At 40.8% G+C, this 21,672-nt stretch overlaps 1 protein-coding gene across 6 annotated transcripts in view; it reads left to right on the top strand.

The window, feature by feature from the left end:
- Positions 1-3,849: 3,849 nt before the first annotated feature.
- LOC112218366 (G protein pathway suppressor 2) overlaps positions 3,850-21,672 on the top strand; it is a 35,664-nt gene continuing 17,841 nt past the window's right edge. For 4 of the 6 annotated variants that reach the window (XM_042301357.1, XM_042301359.1, XM_042301356.1 and 1 more), the window contains exon 1: positions 12,849-13,043. In XM_042301357.1, coding sequence (XP_042157291.1) covers positions 12,864-13,043 — 180 coding nt within the window. In that variant the 5' untranslated portion in view covers positions 12,849-12,863. Of the gene's footprint in view, positions 3,984-12,836; positions 13,044-21,672 lie in introns of those variants that run through there. The other 2 variants (XM_024379090.2, XM_042301360.1) reach the window with 2 other exon arrangements.

The raw sequence follows: 21,672 nt of genomic DNA, 5'->3' as shown, positions 1-21,672 counted from the left end.
CTCCACGCAAGATCTCACCTCGTGGGTCAAAATGATCAAAAGAACGGTGAGCAAAAATCCCAGAACCACACGGGGGGACCTAGTGAATGACCTGCAGAGAGCTGGGACCAAAGTAACAAAGCCTACCATCAGCAAGGGCATTGAAGATGAAACGTGGCTGGGTCTTGCAGCATGACAATGATCCCAAACACACCGCCCGGGCAACGAAGGAGTGGCTTTGTAAGAAGCATTTCAAGGTCCTGGAGTGGCCTAGCCAGTCTCCAGATCTCAACCCCATAGAACATCTTTGGAGGGAGTTGAAAGTCCGTGTTGCCCAGCAACAGCCCCAAAACATCACTGCTCTAGAGGAGATCTGCATGGAGGAATGGGCCAAAATACCAGCAACAGTGTGTGAAAACCTTGTGAAGACTTACAGAAAACATTTGACCACTGTCATTGCCAACAAAGGGTATATAACAAAGTATTGAGATAAACTTTTGTTATTGACCAAATACTTATTTTCCACCATAATTTGCAAATAAATTCATTAAAAATCCTACAATGTGATTTTCTGGATTTTTAAAATGTATTTTGTCTGTCATAGTTGAAGTGTACCTATGATGAAAATACCAGGCCTCTCTCATCTTTTTAAGTGGGAGAACTTGCACAATTGGTGGCTGACTAAATACTTTTTTGCCCCACTGTAGATACTCATTGAGCAGTGAGCACACGCAGTGCAACATAGGACAAGCAAGACGTTGCATACAGACAGAGCAGCAAAGAACAAAAAGCAGCAAGACAAAATTCATAAAAGCAAGTGTTTCCACACCTCACAAGCTACAGACAACATGGAAAGCGGCAATACAGAGCTAGGGATTATGTTCACAAATCTGAATGACCTTTAGCCATGTCTTCATGCATTTTGTGGAAGTGTGATATGTTGTGCAGTTATGTGTGTCTGATGGCAGTGTATTCCAGACATGGGAAGCTCTCACAGAGAAAGAGGATTTACTAAAGGTGCTTTTCCCTAAGGGAACTATACAGTCACCTCTCATGGCAGACCTTGTGGATCTGTTGCCATATGTTTGGGTTTTCTGTTTAACAAAAATGCTGAGTGGAGGGGGAGTCAGGCCATTTAGGATCTTGAATACAAGACATGCGTCGGTGTATTGCACAAGATTTCCCCAACTCAGGAGCTCATGCTTTCTGAGGATGTAACAGTGATGATGGCTATTGGGCTTCCTATCAAGCACTTTGAGAGCCTATTTGTAGAGACTGAATAGGTTGTAATGTTGTACAGCAAGCTTAGGCCCAACTAGTCAAGCAGTATGTTAAGTGGGGAAGTATCATAGATTTGAAGTACAGTTTTATAACCTCTGTAGTCAAACAATGTCGTATAAATCGGAAATGAGCTAGGTTGAATTTGGTTATTTGAATGACCTTTTTCACATGCTTTTTAAAAGAGAGGTTGGAATCAAGTATGATGCCAAGGCACTTAAAATCAGATACCACCTGGAGCTTCTCCCCTGACACATAGACATCTGGCTCAGTAGCATCTGTTGCCCTCTTTGTGATGAACATGCAAACACGAGTAACTGAGCCACTTTGTAACCTGGACCATTACAGTAGTGAGTTCTTGTGCAGCTTGTTGTTTGCTCTTTGCATGCACATATATCACTGTATCATCTGCATACATTTGAACTTCAGACCCAGTACAGACAGAAGGCAGATCATTAATGTACAGGCTGAACAGGAGGGGCCCCAGTATTGACCCTTGGGGCACGCCCACATCATAGCTAAGAGTGGGCGACAGCTCATTGCTCACTCTGACAAACTGAGTTCTGCCTTCAAGGTATGATTTCATCCATCTCACGGCATCGGGGGGAAAAGTTAACTTGGATAAAATTGTGATGAGAATCTCATGGTTAACGGTATCAAAAGCCTTCCTTAGGTCCAGAAACACAGCCCCAACAACACCCCCTTTGTCCATCTTGGACTTCACATTTTCCAGAAGAAAGCAGTTGGCCGTTTCTGTGGAGTGTTTCGCTCTGAAGCCAAACTGCATGGAGTGTAATGTGAAGGGGCTGTTTTTGAGGTGGGCAATCAGTTGTTCTGCTACACACTTTTCAACAACCTTTGACACCACAGGTAGTATACTAATGGGCCTGTAGTTACTCACGTCAGCAGGGTCGCCTGATTTAAAGATGGCCGTTATTATGGCCAATTTCCATACCCTTGGAAACACCCCGAGACCAATAGATGTGTTGGTGACCTTAGTAATGGGGGCAATGAGTGACTCTTTGTAGTTTTTAAGAAAGGTAGAGTCCAGCCCAAACACATCTTTGGCTTTAGAGTTCTTTAGTGAGCTAATCACCTTTGACTCAGAAACCTCCCTTATGATGAAGACTGGTTGAGTGTCATTCACTAGCACTGAGGCCAAGAAACCAGTGGAGGGGTTCTGTGTCAGTACCCTGACAGTCAATCAAGTAGGAATTGAAGTTTATTGCTATTTCGACTGCATCCTGTGTTAGATTGTTATTTACCATGATTTCTAGTCTTTTTGCAGTGTTACTATGGTCTTTCCCTGTTAACTTTTTTAGATTCTCCCAGATCAATTTATGTTAATAAAAATGTTTGCCATGGCCTCTGATTTCTTTCATCACCTTATTTCTCAACATGGTAAACCTACGTCTGTCATGCTCTAATTTGGATGTTAGGGCTATTTTTAGAGCATAATCTCGTTCTTTCATCCATTTCCAGATTTCTCCATTCAGCCAAGGAAGATTGTTTTTTGGCCTGGTTTGGATTTGATTTTCTTTAGGAAACCATTTATTGTAGTCTGGATTGTGGATAGAAAAACCTGACTATCAGCTTCCACATCTGTATAGGACAAGAGGTCATTCCAGTTAATTCCCTTAGTTGCGTTTTCAAAATAGTTTAATTCACTCTTAGGTATTCTTAGTTGATCCAGCTTTCTAACAGTAGAGAGGTTAAACCTGCTCTTAGACAGCTTTCTGGCTATAAGTGTCAGATTATGATCACATAGCCCAGTAACCATATTGAATGATTTAGTCAATCTGTCTGGTTTATTACTGAACACCAAATCAATCTGTATTTTAGAGCAACAAGTCACCCTGATTGGTCCTTTAACTAGCTGTGTAAGGTCAAAGGTATTAGTGATCCATTTGAGGGTTTTCCGACAAGACTTGTCTTCATAATTAATATTAAAATCTCCCATTAAGATGACCTCTTTCCCAAAGTCACATTCCCTAAGCATGTTAAACTGATCAAAAAATGCACTTTTGGTGGAAGGTGGCCCATACATTCCAATAAGGGTAAAAGACATTTGGGGAGACAGTGTAACGTTCAGGCCAATACATTCTAGTTCATTATCACATGACCACTCAATTTGTTTACATCGGATATGTTCTTTAACGTAAATCATCACACCCCCTCCTCTTCCTTCAATCCTGTCTCTCCTGAAAACATTGTAGCCAGGCACAATCAAAGCAGCAGATGGAGAGTTTTTATGGAGCCATGTCTCTGAGAGGCAGAGGAAGTCAAGGTTGGAGTCTGTGAGTAGATGTTGAATTTGATCACTTTTTGGAATGACACTACGAATGTTCAAGTGCCCCCCTAGTAGTCCCTTGGGCTTAGCTCGTGGGTACCAGATGACTCGAGACTGATTGACACATTGAGAAAAGTTACATTTTCGGTGTTTTCTGACGGCTGGGTTTAGGACGTTTTGTTTTGTTTTAATTAGGGGCAGTTCGGTAGCGCAATTAACAATCCCTCCCGCCTGCACTGGATGCAGGGAACTAATTAAAACAGCTTGCGTACCAGAAGCAGAGTCAGGGATCACATATAACGACTTGGGTGTGTTTGAAGAGTCAAAATCTATCCTGGAGCTGGGTGAGTCGAGAGAAACCATGGGACCACAGCACTCACCCACTTACACAGCGGCGACGATCAGTGGACGAGGCCACCCACTGCTTTCCACTCCGGTGAGTATCGCTGGCTCGGTGATGTTAGGCCCAGGGTTGAGGCTGGCTCGGTGATGTTAGGCAGGAGGGTAGTGAACAGGTAGTTTAACAGTTTCCGATATATATTGGACTTGTGTTTGTTAAGCCTAAGCGGTTCAGTAGAATAGGGAGCGAGGTAGACTTGGCCATTATTCAGAACATTATGGTGTGCTGTCCGCTCCCGTGGAACGGTGAACCAATGTGTTTGGTGTTGGCATTCCCCAACAGTAGATTGATTGTGTCATCCCAGCAAGGACACACTGAGATTATCAGTAGAGCAGCTACATAACTGACAATCATGGCAAAGTACTGGAGATTAAACACATCATTGTGCTTTAACTCTTTGCGTGATTTACTTCGCTGGGGTCAGCGTACACCTGATGTTTTCGACAAAATAACAGCATTCGTATGAGAAGCGGCACCTGCCGCAACACCCTGTCTTCCTTCCGCGATTTTTCACCCAGAGCAATTCAGCGTCATCCGCTATCCACTTCGCATAGCCTTCAACAAACAAATTGTAAAAAGGGTCAGTTGCACAGTTAACATTATTGGTTAATTAATTATTAAGTTTCTTGAAGACCATTAAAAGTTTAAAACTTTACAAAATTAACAAATTAGAAATTAGACTGTGTGAATCTTAAAACATGATCTCTACTGTACAAATATACACTATATTTCCAAAAGTATGTGAACACCCATTCAAATATGTAGATTCAGCTATTTCAGCACACCGGTTGCTGACAGGTGTATAAAATCGGGCACACAGCCATGCAATCTCCATAGACAAACATTGGCAGTAGAATGGCCTTACTGAAGACCTCAGTTACTTTCAACGTGTCAATGTCATAGGATGTCATTCCAACAAGTGAGTTCCTCAAATGTCTGCCCTACTAGAGCTGCCCCGGTCAATTGTAAGTGCTGTTATTGTGAAGTGAAAATGTCAAAGTGGTAGGCCACACATGCTCACAGAACGGGACCTTAAAAGGATAAACATTCAACACCATGGGCAAGAAAAGGTTGAATACATTGGCCATGTTGTCAATACAGCATGTCTTCTGACGCATTCAAGACAACGGCGAACTCTGAAAAAAACTAGCTCCGACTAGGAAAATACGTTTTGAACGGTCATACAACTAGGGATTCCAAGTCGGGAACTAGGGACTCTTTCTAGAGCTCCGACTAGAAGATCACTGACTTCATGATTCAACCTTGTTCCCAGTTGTCTTGAAAGCACCATAAATGCCAGACTAATGACAAAATTGGCCCACAAGGACCGCCGCGCCACTTTCCTGTTCAATTGAGCGCAGCACAACAGGGTGATTCCAAAAATGTCTTCTATGCTGCTACATATATTATGTAATATGCCAGGGAGATACAGTTGAAGTAGGACGTTTGCATACACCTTAGCCAAACTCAGTTTTTCACAATTCTTGACATTTAATCCTAGTAAAAATTCCCTGTCTTAGGTCAGTTAGCTACTTGAGGGCCGGGGGCAGTGTTTGGAAATTCGGATGACTGACGTTTCCAAAGTAAACTGCCTGTTACTCAGGCCCAGAAGCTAGGATATGCATATAATTGGTAGTATTGGATAGAAACCACTCTGAAGTTTCCAAAACTGTTAACATAATGTCTGTGAGTATAACAGCACTGATATGTTAGGCGAAAACCCAATTCCATCCGGAATTGTTTTTTTGTTGAGGTGACCACCATTTAAAATGCCTTTCTATGGAAAAAGGAATACCTCCCAGATTGCAGTTCCTATGGCTTCCACTAGATGTCAACAGGCTTTCAAAAGTGTTTCAGGCTTGTTTGTTGAAAAAATAGCTCGAATTTTTAGTTTTTCTAGGTGGCTCTCATTTTGACTCTAGTGGCGCGTGTGGATGACGGCGCGCATTTCGTTATTTATCTCCGGTAATGAACATACTATTCTCCGTCTTAAATGTTATCCTTTAGTTACATATCAGGGTACTGAGGATTGATTAGAAACGATGTTTGACTTGTTTGGATTAAGTTTATTGGTAACTTTTGGGATTCCTTTGTATGCATGTTGAACGGGTGGATTTCTGAATAAAATGCGCCAACTAAACTGACTTTTTTGGGATATAAAGAAGGACTTTATCGAACAAAACAACCATTTGATGTGTTGATGGGACCCTTGGGATTGCAAACAGAGGAAGATATTCAAAGGTAAGTGACTTATTTTATCGCTATTTCTGACTTTTGTAATGCCTGTGCTGGTTTGGAAAATGTTTTTAATGCTTTTGTGTGTGGGGCGGTGTCCTCAGATAATCGCATGGTATGCTTTCACCGTAAAGCCTTTTTGAAATCTGACAACACAGCTGGATTAACAAGAAGTTAAGCTTTTAAATGATGTAGGACAATTGTATTTTCATGAATGTTTAATATTACGATTTTGTGTTTTGAATTTGGCGCACTCCGATTTCACCGGATGTTGTCGTACTAATTAAGATCACCACTTTATTTTAAGAATGTGAAATGTCAGAATAATAGTAAAGAGAATGATTTATTTCTGATTTTATTTCTTTCATCACATCCCCGGTGGGTCAGAAGTTTACATACACTCAATTAGTATTTGGTAGCATAGCCTTTAAATTGTTTATCTTGGATCAAACGTTTCGGGTAGCCTTCCACAAGCTTTCCACAATACGTTGGGTGAATTTTGACCCATTCCCCCTGACAGAGCTGGTGTAACTGAGTCAGGTTTGTAGGCCTCCTTGCTCGCACATGCTTTTTCAGTTCTGCCCACAAATGTTCTATAAGATTGAGGTCAGGGCTTTGTGATGGCCACTCCAATACCTTGACTTTGTGGTTCTTAAGCCATTTTTCCACAACTTTGAAAGTTTGCTTGGGGTGATTGTCCATTTGGAAGACCCATTTGTGACCAATCTATTTTGTGAAGTGCACCAGTCCCTCCTGCAGCAAAACACCCCCACAACATGATTCTGCCACCCCCGTGCTTCACGGTTGGGATGGTGTTCTTTGGCTTGCAAGCCTCTCCCTTTTTCCTCCAAACATAACGATAGTCATTGTGGCCAAACAGTTGTATTTTTGTTTCATCAGACCAGAGGACAGTTCTCCAAAAAGTATGATCTTTGTCCCCATGTGCAGTTGCAAACTGTAGTCTGGCTTTTCATGGCGGTTTTGGAGCAGTGGCTTCTACCTTGCTGAGCGGCCTTTCAGGTGATGTCGATATAGGACTCGTTTTTACTGTGGATATAGATACTTTTACCTGTTTCCTCCAGCATCTTCACAGGGTCCTTTGCTGTTGTTCTGGGATTGATTTGTACTTTTCGCACCAAAGTACATTCATCTCTAGGAGACAGAACGCATCTCCTTCCTGAGCGGTATGACTGCTGCATGGTCCCATGGTGTCGTTTGTACAGATGAACTTGGTACCTTCAGGCATTTGGAAATTGCTCCCAAGGATGAACCAGACTTGTGGAGGTCTACAATTGTTTTCCGTTGTCTTGGCTGATTTCTTTTGATTTTCCCATGATGTCAAGCAAAGAGACACTGAGTTTGAAGGTAGGCCTTGAAATGCATCCACAGGTACACCTCCAATTGACTCAATGATGTCAATTAGCCTATCAGAAGCTGAAGCCATTACATAATTTTCTGTAATTTTCCAAGCTGTTTAAAGGCACAGTCAACTCAGTGTATGTAAACTTCTGACCCACTTGAATTGTGATACAGTGAGTTATTAGTGAAATAATCTGTCTGTAAACAATTATTGGGAAAATAGCCCTACCAACTTGAAAAAACTATAGTTTGTACATCTCAATGTACAGTTTGTACATCTCAATTGTACAGTCAGTAGAAACCGCATTTGTTTAAGCAAGTCAGCCATATCAGCTATGGTTTTTAAAAAGGCAGTAAATGAGGCTGAAGGAACTGCTTTTCTGCTAAATAAGGCTCCTCTGATAGCCAGGTGTAGCGGTGGTAAGGATGCACTCCATGGTGCTGAAAAGAAAGCTCTGCTGTTGGGACAGCTTTATGTAGGCCCTAACAGTTTGTGAGCATCGTTTGTTACCGTTATAGTACAATTAATGTGTTGTTTAGTGTTGTGTTGTGTAGTGGCACTTTTTGGGTGACCCGGCCAAATTCACATGGAAAGGTGTGTTATAGATCTGTCATTCTCATTGAAAACAAGTGTAAAAAGCAGTAAATATGTTCTATGTGCACTATTTCTATGCTTCCCATTCGGTTTTGTACACCAAATTCAAACAGCTGAAAATACAACATTCGTGGTTATGGAAAGTATGTTTCACATCAGTTTAGATGGTACAATGATTCTCTAAACATTATTTGCTTGCTTTGTCAAATAAACTGAAATTAGGCAAACTATTAGAATTTTAGAAACCAGGAAATCGCGGAGTTATTTCTGCAGGATTTTTAAGCATTGAGACAATTGAGACATGGATTGTGTATGTGTGGCATTCAGAGGGTGAATGGGCAAGACAAAAGATTTAAGTGCCTTTGAACTGGGTATGGTAGTAGGTGCCAGGCGCACCAGTTTGAGTGTGTGAACTGCAACGCTGCTGGATTTTTCACACTCAACAGTTTCCCATGTGTATCAAGAATGGTCCACCTTCTAAAGGACATCCAGCCAACTTGACACAACTGTGGGAAGCATTGGAGTCAACATGGGCCAGCATCCCTGTGTAATGCATTCAACACCTTGAAGTCAATGCCCCGACAAATTGAGGCTGTTCTGAGGGGAAAAGGGGTGCAACTCAATATTAGGAAGGTGTTCTTTAATGTTTTGTACACCCAGTGTAATTTAAATGTTTGAATTTTGGTGTCTGTTATAGAATAAATGTGGCATAAACGAATGTACACATGAATAAATGCATTTCTATATCTTCCAAAATATGTTTTACAATGGTGGGGGAGTGCCAAGATGAGGCATGGTGGCTTCAACACAGCGCCCCCTATCAGTAATCGAGTGTATATTTCAATCATCGGCTGTAACCCACAGAATACACAATATCAAAGAAGGGGTCTTCAGTAGATAGACAATTTTAGTATTAGCTACAGTTGTTCTTCCTTTAAAAGTTGCGGCATACTGCAGCACAGCTTGCGGGGTGCCGCAGAATTCTATGGCATGTTATTTAAGTGTCAGCCATTGTTGCCAGAATGACACAATTTACCACAATCTGCCACCATCTACCACAAACGGTCACGGCATAAGCTCAAAACTTTTAAAGGAAGAACCACTGCACAACATTAGCATCTATAATAACATCTTTGGAAATAGCTTTAGGAAATAGTTTTTGATTCACGTTTTACACTGTCATTCTAGACAGTTAGCTACCTTGCTAGCTAGCGTGAGCCAACTAGAAACCTGTTAGCTATCTTACTAAATTGACACATATCCAACCTCTCTTTTTTTAAATGTGTATTGCTTTGAGAATTGGTAAGCATTTCAATAATGTAGTTTTGCTCATCTGACTGGCTGGGGCATTTCTTAAATTTTCAGGTGATAGTAGAGAAAGCCCCCAAAGCCAGACTAGGTGATTTGGACAAAAATAAATATATTGTACCCTCTGATTTGTTTTGAAACGTTTTGGGTCTATTTTCACATTTTGATCTGAATTAAAATTACTTATTTTCTTATTTATTAAGTGGGACAGTTCTACTTCCTGATTTGGAAGAGGATTCAACTGGGGGCAGAAGATGCCTTTTTCCATTTCGCTCTGAGTTTTGGCACATTATCATTTTTCTGTGACTTTTCAGTTTCAGCTAACCATTCTAAAATCTCACTCGAAATGAGGTGTTTTTGGTGTAACAGTAACGTTATAGGCTTACTATGTGATGGTATTATATTCAGTTTCCAATGATTGTGTATTTTATTCCTCGTGTTACTATTCTATATATTTTTTTCACTCTGCATCATATGGAATGGCTTATTAGCATACATTTCACGGTAAAGTCCACACCAGGTGTATAGGGCACATATGACAAATACAATTACATTTTATTTAAAATACTAATTAATCATGATGTGATCTTGCGAGACATTGATTCAGCTTTGATCTAACTTTACTAAACAAGCACCATTCTGGGAGGTGATAATCTTCTATTTGTAATAATAATAAGTGACGAGTATGACTATTAGGCAACAGATCTTGATGAGATGTAATTTTGTGCCAGGATAAGGATATTAAAGAAGTTTAACCGATGTCTGGTGCTGAAGGAACAACAAGAATAGGCCTAATAGTCCTACGACTATGTGGTATAGCTTTTTGTAGGCTATAGCCTAATGTAAATACATATAGCTTAATATCCAGGGGCGCAACTTTGGTTTTAGAAGTGGGGGGGACATAACCTGGATATCTAAAGCAAATTTCCTGCATTTTTACTAGGGTTGTCAAACAAGAGTAGTCTTTTTGTTTGACTAATCGATTGGTCAAAATGTTCAAACGTGTATTTTTCCAGATACACCCTCAGTGTTTTAATAAAATCTACTATATGTACTGAACTTGTCTAAGGCTGTTTGATTAAATAATTAAGACACAGAAATGACTCGAGGGAGCCAGATATCAAGATAGGCTAACCAGAAGAAAAAATATTTCCGACCCTCCTTCTCGTACTGCTGCTGGCCTTGGCAGAATTATGCTTCTGAAGTTTCCTGTAATAGGCTACTGGCTACACCAGTGGTCTGCAACATTTTCCTTTTATAGTACCAATTTATCTTACCATTTCTACCAATTTGCGTGCCAGTTATGATTTTCATATGTGACTCGTTTCAGGAAACTAGGCGTATGTTGCAAGTCACGACTACACAGGAGAGCATTTGAACTTATTTTTATCAAAATGCGTTTTTTGGCAGAAATGCCTTCTGGAACATTTGAACTTTCGTGTGGCTTAATAACAAACTTGTATACCATCTGTAAATATGAATAAGTTTGTTAAATTACGAGCCTAGTTGGTTCAGCCACAGAAAAAGACAGGAACCTTCTCACTAGCCATTATTGGCTTAGATAATGAGTCGACTGGACATGCCGAGAGATGAGTTTCAGATTGGTCTGCGGTGTAGCATCTTGTGTCTATAAAATAAGCTGCTCGTTATGCATAGATAATCCTTTCTAATGCCGTTTTTACTAAAGATATAATGTTAGCCATGGAGATCTGCAAATATGTTGCTACTGCTCTCAATAACATTGCTGCACTGAATTTAGCAGGCGCTATCAAGATCAGTGGGGAAAAGTTGTGATTGACTACTTTCTAGAGGACAATTGTGCCATTCTGACTCTTTAAAAAATATATATTTGACGGATGGCCATGGGCACACTCCAACACAGACATCATTTACAAATGAAGCGTTTGTGTTTAGTGAGTACGCCAGATCAGAGACAGTAGGGATGACCAATGATGTTCTCTTGACAAGTGTGTGAATTGGACCATTTCCTGTCAAAATGTAACGAGTACTTTTGGGTGTCAGGGGAAATGTATGGAGTAAAAAGTACATAATTGTCTTTAGGAATGTAGTGAAGTAAAAGATGACAAAAATATAAATAGTAAAGTAAAGTACAGATACCCCCCAAAAAAGACTAAATATAAAAATATTTTTACTTAAAGTACTTTACACCACTGTAATTTTGTCAGAAAGTGGTTTTCATTGCAAGTTTATGCTTACTGTTAGCTAGCTAGCTGACGTTAGATGGCTGGCTCACTAGCTAACATTACATGTATGATCTGTGTGTAGTAATGTTATCTCAGAATTCCATATGCATTTCTAGTTATAGCCTAATATTAGCTAGCTAAGTTAACCTATTTGGCTAACTTTAGCTAATTATTACAATCAGTGTGTATTGATAGTACACTATGGATTGTGATTATGGTTCATTGTTTAGCTAGCATGTCTAAACAAAAGACTCCACTTCACCAGATTATTACATAACCCATCAAGTTAGCCAGGTATGTTTGACGTTGATTGCGGCTATCTATTGTCTAAAATATTACTATATATCTGGAATTTGTCTTTCAACATCAGTAGAACACGGCTGACTCTCCCCCACTAGTCATACAAGGAGAATGGTCTAATGCCTCCCATCAAAAAAAGAGCTGCCCCAAGCAAGCACAGGTTACATGTGAAGCATGAGGACTTGCAGCAAGTTGTGAACTTCATCAACAACTACGCAGAAGATAATGCAATAGTATTACCAGGATGCCACCCAGGACACAAAGACTTTGGTGGAAAGCTGCTGCCATCCCATGTGACAAAAGCAGCAGTGTGACGTCTCTACAAGGAATCGATGACAACAGTTGGTATGTAAAGCATAAACAACACATTTGGATTATTTAATTGACCTCCAACATGATTGGCACTACATTTATTGATCTCACATTACTTGTGTATTTTCCAGAGGTATGTGTAGTCAGGCTGTCTTCATTCGGGAATCTGTAGAGAAAATATCTGCCCCACATCTCAAGCACTAAGCCCAGGACAGACATATGCTGGCAGTGCCAGATAAACAACTATCAGGTCTTCAGATCGGCCAATGTGCTAGACAGGTGTCAACATCTCACAGCTGGTTGGACTGGAGGATGGTATGGAGCTGGTGAAAGCTACGACTGGCAACAACACCTGACTCCGTACTTCAGGCCGCTGCCACAGATGAAGCAGTACCAGCACTTCAGGTGAATATCATTTTCATTGCATTGTAAGAGGTTATTCTTCTTATCTAAACTTGGGAGGTGAATTGATGTTGTAATGTACTCTACATTTTTTTTGTTATTTCGATGCTCTGGAGCCTGTTGTTATCGCCAAGGAGCGTTCGGACTCAGTCGGGACCAGGTTTCAGCTGCTGCACAATGCTGACATCCATCCTCCCTTAGATGGTCTGCCTGGACAAGCACCACCTGGACTGGACACAGCTAGACAAACTTATGTTTTTGAGAAGATCAAGGGGTTTTGCGGCGAAGAGGCTATGGATATCACATGCCCTGCACCAAAGTCAGGACAGAAACAGGCTCTCCAAATATGCGTGGTTTGGATGGACCAGTTCATCATTTGGGGTGAGTTCCCAGTTATCATCACTATCTGCAGTGCCTCCATTCAAATTAATATGCATATAACTAACTCATCTATCACTGATATCCTTATTGATATTGTTCTTGTACATACTGTATATTATTTCCTTTATATTGATAATATACATTTTTTATATTGCTACTTTTCAAGTAACTATTTCGCTGTAGCGTTTACACCTTCTCTCGAGACCCATCCACTTAGCAAGATGTTGCTGGGAGTTATGGCATTTCTTTCACATGACCCATCAATTTAGTGTCTGGGTAAGCGTCATCTAATATTTATAAAATATTTTTATCTGGATACTGTTTACCTGGAATTGTTCCTTATTGTAGGCTACTACTTTGACCACTTTTAATCTTAATCTTTACTACACTACTCACTGTTTAGCACATGACCTTACATGTGAATCCTTAAAAAGATGGGTGGGGCTGGCTTAAATGAGTGTGACAGGTGCCCATTGTAAACGGCCAGCTCCTCAGTCTCATTTGCTAATATATGCCTATTATTATTATTATTGGATAGAAAACACTCTAAAGCTTCCAAAACTGTCAAAATATAGTCTGTGAGTATAACAGTACTGATATTGCAGGCGAAACCCTGAGGAAAATCAAAGCAGGAAGTGGCTTCTATTTTGAAAACTCCATGTTCCATAGCCTCCCTTTGCTCAATTTAAAGGGATATGAACCAGATGCCTTTTCCCATCGCTTCCTCAAGGTGTCAACAGTCTTCAGACATAGTTTCGGGCTTTTATTTTGAAAAATGAGCCAGAACGATAACATCGCGTCAAGTGGTCACATGAGTTTTGCTTGCGCAACAGAATTTGGACAGCCATTGTTTTCCTCTCTCCTACTGTGAAAGACATTTGCTGTTGATATATTATCGATTATATATTTTAAAAACCACCCCAGGATTGATTATAAAAAACGTTTGACATGTTTCTGTGGACATAATGGAAACTATTTGGAATTTTTGTCTGCGTTGTCGTGGCCGCTCTTTCTTGTGGATTTCTGAACATAACGCGACAAACAAACATAGCTATTTTGGATATAAAAATCATCTTTATGGAACAAACGGAACATTTGTTGTGTAACTGGGAGTCTCGTGAGTGAAAACATCTGAAGATCATCAAAGGTAAACAATTAATTTGATTGCTTTTCTGATTTTCGTGACCAAGCTACCTGATGCTAAGGGTACTTCATGTTTTGTCATGCGATCGATAAACTTACACAAACGCTTGGATTGCTTTTGCTGTAAAGCATAATTTCAAAATCTGAGACGACAGGTGGATTAACAAAAGGCTAAACTGTGTTTTGCAACATTGCACTTGTGATTTCATGAATATGAATATTTTTAGTAACATTATTTGACTGAGGTGCTATGCTATTCAGCGGTTGCTGATGACAATTATCCCGCTTAAGGGTCAAGAAGTTAAGCATCTCCAATCCAAAATTAAATCTAGAATCGGCTTCCTATTTCACAACAAAGCATCCTTCACTCATGCTGTCAAATATACCCTCGTAAAACTGACTATTCTACCGATCCTTCACTTCGGCGATGTCGTTTACAAATTAGCCTCCAACACTACTCAGCGAACTGGATGTAGTCTATCACAGCGCCATCCGTTTTGTCACCAAAGCCCCATATACTACCCACCACTGCGACCTATACGCAGTCGTTGGCTGGCCCTCACTTCAAATTCATCGCCAAACCCACTGGCTCCAGGTCATATATAAGTCTTTGCTCGGTAAAGCCCCGCCTTTTCTCAGCTCACTGGTCACCATAGCAGCACCCACCCGTAGCACGTTCTCCAGCAGGTATATTTCACTGTACACAGCCCACCTGTACACAGCCCAGCTGTAAATAGCCCACCCAACTACCAGTATCTCTACTCGCACATCCATCACTCCAGTGTTAATGCTAAATTGTAATTATTTCGCCACTATGGCCTCTTTATTGCCTTACCTCCCTAATCTTACTACATTTGCACACCCTGTATATAGATCTTTCTATTGTATTATTGACTGTACGTTTGTTTATCCCATGTGTAAATGTGTTTTTGTTGCACTGCTTTGCTTTATCTTGGCCAGGTCGCAGTTGTAAATGAGAACTTGTTCTCAACTGGCCTACCTGGTTCTATAAAGGTGAAATATTTGTTTTTCAAATTCCCTGCAGAAATGTCCGGGAAGTTGCAGGTACCTTGGTGGAAGAGTGGGGTATACGATCACTGGTAGGGCACTGGAACCAATATATACTTCAAAATATTGCAGAGCTAACAACAAAGTTAGAGCTTCTTGTTCAATAGAGGGCATGTTGTCCGGTCCTCTGGCAGTCTCTATGGGGGTGCCACGGGGTTCAATTCTCGGGCCGACTCTTGTCTCTGTATATATATCAATGATGTTGCTCTTGCTGCGGGCGATTCCCTGATCCACCTCTACGCAGACGACACCATTCTGTATACTTCTGGCCCTTCCTTGGACACTGTGCTATCTAACCTCCAAACGAGCTTCAATGCCATACAACACTCCTTCCGTGGCCTCCAACTGCTCTTAAACTCTAGTAAAACCAAATGCATTCTTTTCAACCGTTCGCTGCCTGCACCCGCACGCCCGACTAGCATCACCACCCTGGATGGTTCCGACCTAGAATATGTGGACATCTATAAGTACCTAGGTGTCTGGCTAGACTGTAAACTATCCTTCCAGACTCATATCAAACATCTCCAAGCCAAAATCAAATCTAGAATCAGCTTTCTATTTCGCAACAAAGCCTCCTTCACTCACGCCGCCAAACTTACCCTAGTAAAACTGACTATCCTACCGATCCTCGACTTCGGCGACGTCATCTACAAAATAGCTTCCAATACTCTACTCAGCAAACTGGATGCAGTTTATCACAGTGCCATCTGTTTTGTTACTAAAGCACCTTATACCACCCACCACTGCGACTTGTATGCTCTAGTCGGCTGGCCCTCGCTACATATTCGTCGCCAGACCCACTGGCTCCAGGTCATCTACAAGTCCATGCTAGGTAAAGCTCCCTCACCAACTTTAAACATCTGCTATCTGAGCAGCTAACCGATCGCTGCAGCTGTACATAGTCCATCGGTAAATAGCCCACCCAATTTCCCTACCTCATCCCCATACTGTATTTATTTACTTTTCTGCTCTTTTGCACACCAGTATCTCTACCTGCACATGACCATCTGATCATTTATCACTCCAGTGTTAATCTGCAAAATTGTAATTATTCGCCTACCTCCTCATGCCTTTTGCACACAATGTAGACTCTTTTTTCTTTTTTTTCTACTGTGTTATTGACTTGTTTATTGTTTACTCCATGTGTAACTCTGTGTTGTTGTCTGTTCACACTGCTATGCTTTATCTTGGCCAGGTCGCAGTTGTAAATGAGAACTTGTTCTCAACTAGCCTACCTGGTTAAATAAAGGTAAAATAAAATAAATAACAAATGGTTGCAGAATTTGTCTGACATTTGTTAAATTTTCGTGAAAAATAACAAAACAGGATGATCCACTTCACTCTTGTCCTAATGCAGTAGAACAGCACCTCTGGCACTAGCATCTACCTCAAGTTTAAATGGTTGTTAAAAATCCGGAGCAGCAAGTACAGGGGTAGTACATAAGAGTGTTTTAGCAGATTCAAAAGATACCTTACAATCAGGGGACCACTCAAATGATGAGCAACTACCGCAGATACATTTTTAGAGAAACTACGGTGATAGCCAATCATCCCTAAAAAGCGGCGTAGCTCTCGTCTGGTGGTAGATGCCAAGACCTTGGCATCAACAGGGCGCACCTGTCCATGGCCGACCTCTTTGCCGAGATACGTAACAGTAGCCTTTCCAAACTCGCACTTTGCCAAGTTCAGGGTTAGAGATGCAGCTGCCAAACGTTCACATACCACCCTTAGAGTTAACATGATCTGACCACTCAGACAAATAAATCACTAGATCATCAAGATAGGCACTACAATTGGGAATGCCAGCTAATACGGAGTTAACCAGTCGTTGGACAGTGGTTGGTGCATTCCACATCCCAAAAGCCATGACAGAGTATTGTAGGAAGTTGTCTGGGGTCACAAAGGCAGAAATCTCAGAAGCATGTGAGGTTAAAAGAACCTGCCAGAAACCTTTTAAGAGGTCCAACTTAGTTACATAATTAGCAGCACCAACAGTGTCAATACAGTCGTCTAGTCTGGGTAACGGGAACGAATCTGGCATTGTGACAGAATTTACCTTTCGATAATCCGTATATAACCTGGACGTACCATCAGGTTTAGGAACCAGAATGCAAGGAAAACTCCAAGGGCTTGAACTTGGCGTAGCCAGGTCATTCTTCAACAAATGTCTCACTTCATCCCTCATTATCTTCCTCTTAGAAGCATTGACACGATATGGGTGTTGCTTGATAGGGGCAGCATTTCCAACATTAACGTCATGTTCCAACACGTTTGTGCGAGTAGGAACGTCATTAAAGATACATGGAAAACAGTGTAGCAGCCTCACTACGTCGTCGGCCTGTCCGTCCATTAAATGAACCAGACCTGACTGGAGAGACAGCAGCATTTCTGAGTTGGGAAATCTAACGCACTGCTGCTGAGTATTGCGCAACTCCAATCCATCTCCATCAACATCATTAATATGACAGCCCACTATCATAGCAGCAGAAGCAGAGGAGACAGTAGTGCCTTCCGCTGTTTTTGAACTAACTGGGTGATGGGTCGGGTGTGGTATGCTTTCAACATGTTAATGTGGCACACACGAGATTGGCGTTGTCTATCAGGAGTTTGAAGCACATAATCAGTTTCACTTAATTGCTTTTCAATGAAATAAGGACCAGAGAAACGAGCTGACAGTGAAGATCCTAGAACAGGCAATAACACCACTACTTGGTCACCCGGCTGTAGTCGATGAGAAACAGCCTGTTAATCATAGTGTCTTTTCATACTCCTCTGTGAGGAAGACAGAGCTTCTTTTGCGAGTGCACAGGCTTGGTGTAGGCGCTCACGAAAGCAACTAACGTAGTCCAACACATTCTCATCTCCCCCACACAACTCTTGGGACAAAAACTGTTCTTTAAGGACTTTCATTGGTCCTCTCACTGTGTGACCAAACACTACTTCAGCCGGGCTGAACCCTAGGGACTCCTGTACAGTTTCACAAGCAGCAAACAAAACTAGAGGAACTCCCTCATCCCAATCTTTCTCAGATTCCAAACAATATTTACGTAGTATAGACTTCAGTGTCTGGTGCCAGCATTCAAGCGCACCCTGAGACTGGGTGATATGCGCTTGAAACACGGTGCGTAATTGACAAGGAATTTAACACCTGCTTGAAGAGCTTTGATAGGACATTGGTACCTTGATCACTTTGTACCACCTTAGGTAACCCAAATGTCGTGAATAATTTAATTAAGGCTTTACTCACTACCAGAGCTGTAATCCTTCACAGAGGAATGGCCTCATGGTATCTTGTTGCCATACACATAACCGTTAACTTCTTGACGCTACCCATCCCTGTAGCGGGATAATCGTCATCAACAACCGCTGAATTGCATAGCGCCACATTCAAATAATATTACAAAAAATATTTATATTCATGAAATCACAAGTGCAATATTGCAAAACACAGCTTAGCCCTTTGTTAATCCACCTGTCATCTCATATTTTGAAAATATGCTTTACAGCAAAAGCAATCCAAGCGTTTGTCTAAGTTTATCGATCGCTCGACAAAATATCATGTACACTTAGCATCAGGTAGCTTGCTCACAAATCAGAAAAGCAATCATATTAATTGTTTACCTTTGATGATCTTCGGATGTTTTCACTCACGAGACTCCCAGTTACACAACAAATGTTCCTTTTGTTCCATAAAGTTATTTTTATATCCTCCTTCCTTACTGCTGATGCGCTCTTAAAGTGACAACACACGGTGAAGGCTCCGTGCAGGATTTCGCCACACTCCTCCCCCCATGAAAAAACAACCAATCAGGGCCAGCAGGAAATTCAAATCAAATCAAATGTTATTGGTCACATACACATGGTTAGCAGATGTTATCGCGAGTGAAGCGAAATGCTTATGCTTCCAGATCTGACAGTGTAGCAGTATCTAACAGGTAATATATAAGAATTCAACAACAAAACCTAATATCTAACAAATTCCACAACAAAACCTAATACACACAATCAAGTATAGGAATGGGATGAGAATATATAAGTATAAAATATATGGATGAGCAGTGACAGTAAAGAATAGATAGTGAAGGATACAGTGTACAGTATATACATATTAGATGAGTAATGTGAGATATGTAAACATTCTTAAAGTGGCATTATTAAAGTGACTAGTTTTCCATTTATTAAAGTGGCCAATGATATCAAGTCTGTAGGTCTTGTCCCTCCTGTCCCCAGGGAAAGTTGTGCCCCTGTTAATATCATTGCACTGTTTGCAAGGACAGATATATTGCAAGTATGCATTTAATTGTATTGTGTAGCTAAGCTTATGCTGTATCATAAATAAACTTTGATTTGACTAGCTTGAACACATGGTTCCGATACACCCTATTATAGAATAAAATAAAAACAAGAGAGATGAACTATCAATTCATATAATTGATTTGCATAGATTAAACATGCTATCAAATGAATTGACCAAGTAGTGAACTTAAATCATTACTATTTAGAATTGTAGGAAATTGAATTTAAAACAACCATAAAATCAAGCTTTTGGTGAGGTGTATTCATGCATCTCAATAAACTATAACCTAAATGCATTATTACCTCCAACTTGGTGCAATTCACATTTCCAATTGCCCACCCTGACATACAGTACCAAGATAGAATGGGCCCTGTGTCTCAACCAATTGCCAATGTAGACTAAATATCCCAATATCCCAATATATTTTTATTTTGCAAAGGTAGCAACAGCCAAAATAGTCAGTATGCTGACAGGGCTTAAATGCTCCAAAGCCACAGGCCTGGGTAATATTCCTGCAAGGTTTCTAATAGATTCTGCTGAGCACATTGGCCCTTGTATTATGCATATTGTTAATCTCTCTTGAACAAGGCACAAAGTCTGACCCTGGGAATTATAGGCCAGTATCTATGCTCTGTGTAATATCAAAGATCCTGGAGAGAATTGTTCATGAGAAAATGTATGAATATGTTAACAAACAGGGTCTAATGTATGATTTTCAGTCGCGTTTTAGAAAAACATACTCCACTGATTCATGTCTACTTTACTTGCCTGACTTCATCAGGAAAGAGATTGATGAGGGAAATCTCTGTGGAATGGTACTGCTTGACCTACAGAAGGCCTTTGATACAGTTAACCACTGTCTCTTAAGCAGTATCCCTCTAGGTTGGGTAAAGTCCTATGTATCAGGAAGGGAGCAAGTAGTAGAGGTTAATGGTTCACTGTCTCAGGAAAAAACAATGAGTTGTGGCGTTCCGCAGGGCAGCGTGCTTGGGCCCCTACTGTTTTTATTGTATATTAACGATATGAAAAATGCTTGTTCTTGCCGTCTTTTCTTTATGTGGACGACTCTACACTTCTGGTGTCTCACAAAAGTAAAACTATGTTGGAGAGCATACTTAGCACAGAGCTTAACATTAGCAAATGGCTTGGAGATAATAAGCTATCTCTGCACTTAGGGAAAACTGAAGCAATTATTTTTGGATCCAGACCTAAATTGTGTAGGTGGTCTGAAATCAGAGTGGAGTTAGGGGGTGAGGTGCTGACTACTAAAACCTCTGTTAGCTACTTGGGATGTATCCTTGATGGAAGCTTTGGAGGTGTGAGCATGGCCAAAAAGTGCTATGGAAGGTTAATGCCAGGATTAAGTTTTTGGCTAGAAAGTCCAAGCTGCTTGATAAGGACTCCATGAATGTGTTAGTCACAGCCCTCATTCAATGCCATCTTGACTATGCTAGTACTTCCTGGTTTGGGGCTTATCTAAACTTATGAAGGGTAAGCTCCAGATAGCCCAGAATAAGTTGATCGGGGTAGTATTGAAGGTGAGTCCACGTACTCACATAGGGAGGAGCTGCTTTCAGGAAGTAAACTGGCTGCCTGTTGAGGCTAGGGTGTCCCACATTAGACTAGGTTTGGTTTACAGGAGTATTTATGGTCCTGCGCCCAGATATCTAAGGGATTACTTTTCTCATGTTAGGGATGCACACAATCACAGCACCAGATCAGGTGTTGCTGATGTGTGCTTATACAGGTTCAGGAGTAATGCTGGGAAAGGTACTTTCTTGTATACTAGAGCCTCAGAATGGAATGAGTTGCCTCTGCCTATAAAAACAACGTCCTCTCTGGGCAGCTTTAAAAATATGTTTGATGTCTTCTGTGCCCATATGAATAACCCCTATGATGTAACTGGAATGATGAGATAATGTTCTTCTTCTCTGTTCTTGTTGTATTATTTTACTGCAATACTGTGTTCCATCTTGTCTAGCCATCTTGTCTCAAGAGGACCACAATGGAAATAAGTCCCGGACTTTATTGTGTGTTATCCTCGATGATTTTATTAATGTGCATGTATGGCTTTTAAGTTTTATGTGTGCTTGTTTATTAAAATGGTTGAATTAATAAACT

The sequence above is a fragment of the Oncorhynchus tshawytscha genome, linkage group LG19 (assembly GCF_018296145.1).
Source record: "Oncorhynchus tshawytscha isolate Ot180627B linkage group LG19, Otsh_v2.0, whole genome shotgun sequence".
Lineage (NCBI taxonomy): Eukaryota > Metazoa > Chordata > Actinopteri > Salmoniformes > Salmonidae > Oncorhynchus > Oncorhynchus tshawytscha.
Note: the sequence above shows the minus strand (reverse complement) of the source record. Positions and strands in the feature narration are given on the sequence as shown.